This window comes from Mandrillus leucophaeus, unplaced genomic scaffold (assembly GCF_000951045.1).
Source record: "Mandrillus leucophaeus isolate KB7577 unplaced genomic scaffold, Mleu.le_1.0 Scaffold201, whole genome shotgun sequence".
Lineage (NCBI taxonomy): Eukaryota > Metazoa > Chordata > Mammalia > Primates > Cercopithecidae > Mandrillus > Mandrillus leucophaeus.
The window spans coordinates 2,001,393-2,009,819 of record NW_012102044.1 but is presented as its reverse complement, the minus strand read 5'-3'; the positions used below and the strand labels follow the sequence as shown (position 1 = coordinate 2,009,819).

Below are 8,427 nucleotides of genomic sequence, written 5' to 3'. Positions count from 1 at the left end.
CCATCTCAGGGAATCCCAGGGTGTCTGCAGCTTGAGGAGTTTGGGTCCCCAGGAGGCCACTCCCGGCTTTGGGCATGGAATGGACTGGGTCACACGGCCAGGTCAGGGACTGTGGGTGCCGTTGTTAGAGATGGAGAGTTGCAGAGACAGCCCATCCTCATGGACATGAGTGACTCCTAGTAACGATGGGGTAACTGAAGCCAAGGTCAGCCCAGAAGTTCAGACAGTGCCCTAAGAGGGCCCACTTCTTGGGCTGGTCAGCTGAGTCCCATCCTCTGCCTGCCCCCATATACCCTGAGAACCCATCTGCCCTGGGGGCCCGTCTGCCCTTGGTGGATGCTGCTGACCTGCTGTGCCTGGTCACGGCTGTAGAATGCTGCCTCCTGGACATGGCTGGCTGGAGTGGGACAGAGACCAGGGACCGAGGCTGGGCCATCCTTGGCCCCCCAGCACCTGGGCAGTGTCTGGTTCAGATGAGTGCCCAGTAAATGCTTGCCATTCAAATGCATATCCACTCTTCTCCAAGACCCCTATCTCACTGGACACCATGACTGTTTAGGAACTGGAGTTCCTAAGATCGGTGCTTCTGTCCAATCACTGGCCCCAGCGGACAGAGCCTGAGTGGTAGCACCCAACCCCTTGGCTGGGATCTTGGAGCACCCGAAGCTAAGAGGGAGGTGGCGCCGCCTCTGGTCTGGCAGTTCCACAACACGAGGGCATGTCCCTGAGGTTGTCCTGGCCTCTCCTCAAGCTCATGCCTCATGATCAAGGATGGTGTCCACAGTGCCAGATACCTCGTCCACTCCCAGGGCAGGAGGTGGGGGTGCAGGCCTGGACACTGGTTCCCCTTTTATCAGGAGGAGCAAATTCCTCACAGAGCTGGTGGACTCTTGCCGACCTTACAGGGCTGTAGCCCACCCGGCTGCAGGGGCCTCACTGGGGGCACACATTGCCAAAACCCAGCGCTGTGAACGAGGCAGAGGGAGAGTGCGGCTGCTGGGCGAGACACTGAGAGCCCAGGACGAAGCATTTTTCTCAGGCGTGTTGGTGGCATCTTCATTTCCAGTGGCATTTTCAGCCTCTTCCCCTTTACCCTCGCATTCCGCACGAGCTGGTCCTGGGGTGACCAGACGCCCGCTTTGCCTGGGGCTGAGGAGCTCCTTGTTGAGGGACTTTCCGTGCTAAACCCGGAGGGCCTGGCAAACCAGGACCCACTGCCCAGCACAGCACTGCAGCCTGGCCTGGCGACTGCGCTGCAGAGACAGCGGTGACTGTCAGGTGCTGCAACACCTGGCCATGGCCCAGGCTTTGTGCTGAGCGCCTTCTGCATACCCTGCTTTACTGGACCCTCAGAAAAGCCCACAGGCAAATACAAACCCCTGTTTTACAGACAGAAAACCGAAGGTCAGAGCCATGAGGACGCTTGTCCAAGATCACATTCTGGTGGGAGCAGAGCCCGTGTGATTTTTCTGGGTCTGTCAGACACAAAGCTCAGGGCTCTCATAGTAAAAGCTCCCCAGGAGGACTCATAGGGACGTAAAAGAAGAAAATGAGGCCGCGTTGACGCAGAGATCAGGAGCGATGTTCGCTCACACGTGGAGGGCAGCTTCGGGAGAGCCTCAGGGATGGGACAGAGGGACCCAGGGCAGGAAGGAGACTTAGGACCACATGTGGGCCAAGCGTCCAGCCTTGTACCTTTGGGGGGCAATGTTCAGTGTCCAAAACGTCCCCGTGGTCTCAGTTTTTCTGAAGTTATTGAGGGAGGCAGCGGCCTGCCCACCCAGAGAAGGTTCTTTCCAAAGTCAAGTCCCACATCCCCTGGGGTCCCGGAGTTCCTGTTTCCCATTCACTGTGTGCACAGATGGCCCTAGGGGACAGAATCACAAGGGCCAGCCCTGCAGGGCCAGCTCTAACGTGCTCTTGTGTGCTTCTCCCAAGATGAAATTCTAGTCCAGGAGATTTTGGACATGAATAAAACAACATGGACCGAAATGCCAAGCACAGCATCGACATTGTCAACAATACGTAAGGAAAACCGCGAGCACACCCCTTTCTAACCCGCTAATTGCACTGATTCCTGGAGCTCTGTGCTATTGAATACATGACCTACTATTTGAGCATTAAGACCAGCTATTTCCGGGGCAAGGGCACATGGAGATGTGAGCAATATGGTGTCTAAAACCATTTCTACAGCTTCCCGAGACAGAGGAAGTCAACCCTAGAGTGACAGAGATAATTCCCTTTACTCTGGGACCTCTGGAGTGCAGGTTCAGGCACGTTCTTGCCGTTGGGAGCCACTGCAGAAACGCAGGGCACAGGAACGTGAGAACCCGGCACTAACCAGCAGTTTCCAGTTCCTCCCACACACGCCCACGCTCTCACGTCACGCTCACCTAAGGCTTCTGAGAGAGCAGGGCAGTTATCATTACCCCATTTGACAGAAGGTAAAACCAAGGTCTAGCAAATGACTTGCCCAAGGCCACACAGTGAGTCATGAACAAACACAAAGAATGTGCCTTCACATGGGCAAAGACATATGCAAGTAAATAGAACAGCACGTTTAGAACCAAGACAGAGTACTGAATCCACAGGTGCCAAGGAGAGAACTGGGAATCGGAAATCCCCACGCAGTGCATGAAAATGCATTCAGCAGCAGGAAAGTTCAGCCCTCTCTGGAAATCTTGCGTCCAGATGTAAATTCCAGTTCCTAGGATTGGTTCACCTGCCATCTGCCAAGGTCCACACTGCTGGTTCAAGGGAGTCAGAGGACACCTGACTCTGTTTACACATTCACTTGCCAACGCACATGTCCAAATAGAGCTTGCAAATCATATTAGCATCCCATCCCTACATTTTAAAATAAAGCATGGGCCAAAAATGTTTATACCTATGTAATCAAGAAAACTTTTCCCCATTTTTTTCCATGTTCTTCATTGAAGATGCTGGTATTGATGAGAATTATCAAGCTGGTGGTTCCGAGAATTATCACGAATTATTAGAGAATTTACAATTCTCTTCTGGCACTGAGGACAAAGTTTCCAGTGATGGTAAATGCAACCCAGCAATTACCCTTTCCCAAGTCCAGCTGTAACGGGAGAGGTAGAAGGCAGGCAGACAGAGGCGGAAACATCTCCTTCATGGAGGATAAACCCTTTGGTGGGAGAATGTGCCTGCTTCCCCCGGTTGGGCAGATCTCCCAGTCTCTGTTGGGACTGAGAGACCCCCAGTTTCCCCACCCGCTGCTGTGGGGCCGACCCTGGAAAAACCACAGCCCAGGGAAGCACAGCAGAAATGTCTCATGGGCAGGCAGATGCCAAGACAGGGAGGTAGGTGCTGCCACAATGCCTGGCCCCCTCTCCCAAAGCTTCAGCTAAGTTACTTCTCCTTCCCAGGGCAGGTGCAGGGAGAGCCAGGGTGCCCCCAGGGGGTTCCCCCAGAAGTAGGGAAAAGCCTCCCTCCAACAGATGAGCCTGCTAGGAAAAAATCAGTGTGCAAAAGCTAAGAGGATAAGACCCTTGGACGCCACGGAGGGACAAAATACCTCCTCTTTACCCTGGAGATTCAAAACGAGAAAGGGCACATGTATATACCCAGGTGTATGAGTCCATTCTCACACTGCTATAACAAACTACCCGAGGCTGAGTAATTTATAAAGAAAAGAGGTTTAATTGGTTCATGGTTCTGCAGGCTGTGCATGAGGCATGGCTGGGAGCCCTCAGGAAACTTACAATCACGGCAGAAGAGCATAGGGGAAGCAAGCACATCTTCACATGGAGACAGGAGAGAGTGAAGGGGGAGATGCTACACACTTATAAACAACCAGACCTTGTGAGAACTCACTATCATGAGAACAGCAAGAAGGAACTCTGCCCCCATGATCCAATCATCTCCCACCAGGTCCCTCTCCCAACACTGGGGATTACATTTAGACATGAGATTTGGTTGGGGACACAGAGCCAAACCATACCACCAAGACACACACGTAGGACATCTGTGCTGTTCCCCACATACAGGACCAGGTCACAGTATGGTGTGCCAGGAGCCAAGCATTTCTGTAGGGGCTCAGGAATCTGCATCCCAATCCATTACCCCAAACAGTCCTCCCAATAAGACAGACTCTGGAGTTGGGAAGGATTGAACTAGATTTTTTCAGGCCTTAAACAAGATTTTATTTAAAATTAACATGAATCCTTCTGAATTTGTCTGCCTGATGGTCAGTCTGGCAAGTTTCTCTTTCTGCCATTGCTTCTCCATTTATTAATTGGGATTCTACCTTAAGAAAGAGCTGCCCCTCCTCCCCTGTTTGTTTATGTATTCAGTTGCTTATTACTGTCTACATGAGCTCCTAGGGATTTACTATAGTCTGTGGGTTATAAAACACTAACACCGTTACTGATTGTGAGCCAAGAACTGTGTGCTTGTTAAGTTCAATGGCACAGCGTTGCTTCCGGGCCCTCTCCACAGACAGAGCTAGGAAACACATTCGTGCAAATCATGGATCCGTGCAAATCCTCCTTTCTTGCCCACCCTCCTTTCTTCCTACCCCAGTTCTGCAGCCATTATCTTTTGTATGGTCTTTTCCATTGTTTGCAATATTTTGCCATTTCAAACACAGCTGCAAGCTTGCAGCACAGGTATTCTCATATTCTCGGGAATCATCTCCAGGGTCAGTTCTTAGCATTGATCCTGCTAAGATGTTAGGTCAAAGGACGTGTGGAGGAGTGAATATGCAGTTTTAAAAGTCAGATGAGGCCGGGCGCGGTGGCTCAAGCCTGTAATCCCAGCACTTTGGGAGGCCGAGACAGGCGGATCACGAGGTCAGGAGATCGAGACCATCCTGGCTAACACGGTGAAACCCCGTCTCTACTAAAAAAATACAAAAAACTAGCCAGGCGAGGTGGTGGGCGCCTGTAGTCTCAGCTACTCGGGAGGCTGAGGCAGGAGAATGGCGTGAACCCAGGAGGCGGAGCTTGCAGTGAGCTGAGATCCGGCCGCTGCACTCCAGCCTGGGTGACAGAGCGAGACTCCGTCTCAAAAAAAAAAAAAAAGGTCAGATGAGGCCTGGCTCTGTAGTCACATATTGAGTTTCCAAAACATATTTTCAAATAAAACTTGAAAATGATATTAGCATTTCAACTTAGCATTTTTAAATAAATGACCAAAATGCTTGTAAGTGTGTAATCAAGAACATTTTTCCCGTTTTTTCCATATTTGTCATTAAAGAAGCCAGTGCTAATGCGAATCTCCACGGCGATCCTTCTGAGAATTACAGTGGGCCACAGGTGTCTCCTGGCAGTGAGAAGACAGTTTCCAGTAAAGGTAAATGTGCCTTGCCCACACTGAGAGCTCTATGGGAGAGATGGAGGCACGAGTGTGTGAGGTGACACTCTCCCTCCTGCCTCACCATGATGCCTGTCACACCATTAGGTTTCCACCAGCATCATGGTGAGAAGGGGTATTTCAGTATTGCTTTTGTTTGCAATTGTCGCATTATGAGTGAGTTTAAACATCTCATATGTTTAAGGGCCATTTCTATATCACTTTTGTAAATGTTGCTTTCATTACAATTTCCCATTTTCCTTTAGGTTTTTGGTTTTTAGCCCCATTTTCTCAAAACTGTTTATATTTTAAAAACAAACTTTGAGATATAGATAGGTAGATGATAGAGATAGATAGATGATAGATAGATAGATAGATAGATAGATAGATAGATAGATAGATAGATAGATGATATATAGATAGAAAATTGTTGGGGTTTGTTAATTGACTTTTGACTGAGTTTATAATTTTTCATGTAAAAAAATGTCAATTTTTGTGTAGCCAAAATTATCAATCTCTGGCCGCCTTTAGCTTTGACTTTCTGAGTTAGAAAGTCTTTCTCCACACTAAGTCTAAAGAGGAATTTGCTTTCCTCCAGTATTTCTAGGACTTCATCTGCTACGTTAGCTCTTGGATCCATTTGGAGTTTACCTCTGAGCATGGTGTGAGGTGTTCTTAATTTTATCTTTTTACGAATGGCTACCCAGTTATCCCTGAACCATTTTTTTAAAGTCCATCTTTGTCCCATGATTTGCAAAGTCACACGTATTATACACTGAGTTTTTCTGTGTGTGACTGTCCTATCTGGGCCATGCAGCACAGTCCTCTACTAAAGGGCCAGCACCAAAGTGTGTTATTCAGAGTGTATTTTAACCTCTGGGACACATGTCCCTCTTTTAGTTCTTTTAAGCTTTTCTTTTTCCATGTTTCCCTGATTATATTTTTGGTAATATGTCTAATTTCCTTTCCCTGTGTTTGTTTATATTTTTATTGGGATTGCATTACATTTGTAAAGGAATTTAGAAAATAACTGAAACTTCTACAATGTTGAGTGGATCTATCTAAGAATAAGTAATGTCTTTCCATTTGTTCAATGTCATTTCCTATCTTTCAAGAACATTTTTAAGTCTTCCTTGCATAGGTGTTATACTCTCATGATAAGCTTATTCCTAAGTATTCAGTTTACCGTCTTGCTATTAGAAGCAAGATTTTATCTATCATTGTGTACTTTAACTGGTCTTTTATATGAATGCTTTGATTTCTATAGGTTAATTTTGCCCTGCTATCTTACTGAATTATTTTCTTGTTTGAGTTAGCTTTATCACTGATTATTTAGGGTTTTCCAGATATGCCATATTATCATCTGATGAATAGAAATGGTTTTCTTCTTCTCTACCAATTTTTATGCATCTCTTTGATGTCTCTTGGCTAATTGCATTGACTGATATATCCAGGATAATGTTTAATAGTAGCGGAGTGAGTGGGCATTCTTACCTTGTTCACGGCCTTGATAGAAATGCCTATAGTGTTTATCCAGTAAGTTTCATACCTTCGGATAATTTCTTGTTGCACATTAGCACCCTTTTCTTTCAGATTGAAGACTTTTTTCAGTCTTTCTTGTAAGACAGTTCTGGTGGGTATGAATTTTCTCTGCTTTTGTTTGTCTGGGAAAGTATTTCTTTTTCAGGTTTGAAGGATAGCTTTGCTGAGTAGAGCATTCTTGGTTGGAAGAGTTTTTTGGTGTTTTTTTTTTCCTTGAGCACTTTAAATATGTCATGCAACTCCCTCCCGGCCTATAAAGTTTCCACTGAGCAGTCTGCTGCCAGATGTATCAGAGCCTTTTTAGATGTTGTTTGATTATTTTATCTTGCTTCTTTTATAATCCCTTCTTTGTCATTTATACTTGAGAGCTTGGTTATTTGATAAATTGGGGCAGTTTTACTTGGGTTGGATATTCCTGGTGATCTTTAATCTTCTTGTACCTTAGTATTCTCATCTTTCTCTAGGTTTGGAAAGGTTTCTGTAATTACTTCTTTGAATAAACTTTCTACTCCTATCTTTGTCTCTACTCCTTCTTTAAGGCCACGACTCCTTAGATTTGCCCTTTCTTGATTTCATAAGTGTTCTGCATTCTTTTTTATTTTCCCCTCTGACTGTATATTTTTAAATGGCCTAAGTATTAGTCCCTTTTGTGTTGCCATAAAGGGACACCTGAGGCTGGTATCCTGAGTGCAGTTCTCCTGCCTCAGCCTCCCAAGTATCTGGGATTATAGGCACATGCCACCATGCCCAGATAATTTTTGTATTTTTAGTGGAAATGGGGTTTCAACATGTTGGCCAGGCTGGTCTCAAACTCCTGACATCAAGTGATCTGCCCATCTTGGCTTCCCAAATTTATAAATAAAAGAGGTTTATTTGGCTCACGGTTATGCAGGCTGTACAGGAAGCATGGTGCCAGCATCTGCCTCTGGTGGACTTTTCCTCACGGCAGAAGGCAAAGGGAGCCAGTGTGTTGTGTGATCAGAGATGGAGCAAGAAGGACTGATGGGAGGAGTTCCATGCTCTTAACAACCAGCTCCTGTGTGAACTAAAAGAGCAAGAACGCATTACTGAGGGGAAGGCACCAAGCTGTTTATGAGGGATCCACCCTCGTGACCCAAACACCTCCCAGTAGGCCCCACGTCCAACACTGGGGATCACATTTCAACATGAGATTGGGAGGGGACAAACATTCAAACTACATCAGCCTGTCTTCAAGCCCAATTCTTCTGCCGGATCAATTCTGCTACTGAGACACTCTGATGAATTTTTCAGTTTTTAATTATGTTTTTCAGCCCCAGGATTTCTGTGTGTTTATTATTATGTTGTTATTGTTATTATTTCAATCTTTTGTTAAATTAATCTGATAAATTTCTGAATGGCTTTTCTGTGTCTTTTTTTTTTTTTTTTTTTTTTGAGATGTGGTCTCATTCTGTCACTCAGGCTGTAGTGCAATGGCGTGATCTCAGCTCACTGCAACCTCTGCCTCCCAGATTCAAGCAGTTCTCCTGCCTCAGCCTCCCAAGTATATGGGATTACAGGCACATGCCACCATGCCCAGATAATTTT

General features: G+C 46.4%; 1 protein-coding gene across 1 annotated transcript in view; it reads left to right on the top strand.

The window, feature by feature from the left end:
• SPACA7 (sperm acrosome associated 7) overlaps window positions 1-8,427 on the top strand; it is a 29,618-nt gene that overhangs the window by 12,594 nt on the left and 8,597 nt on the right. Inside the window, exons 3-5 of the mRNA XM_011979445.1 lie at window positions 1,939-2,025; window positions 2,940-3,047; window positions 5,224-5,319. Coding sequence (XP_011834835.1) covers window positions 1,939-2,025; window positions 2,940-3,047; window positions 5,224-5,319 — 291 coding nt within the window. The remainder of the gene's footprint in view (window positions 1-1,938; window positions 2,026-2,939; window positions 3,048-5,223; window positions 5,320-8,427) is intronic.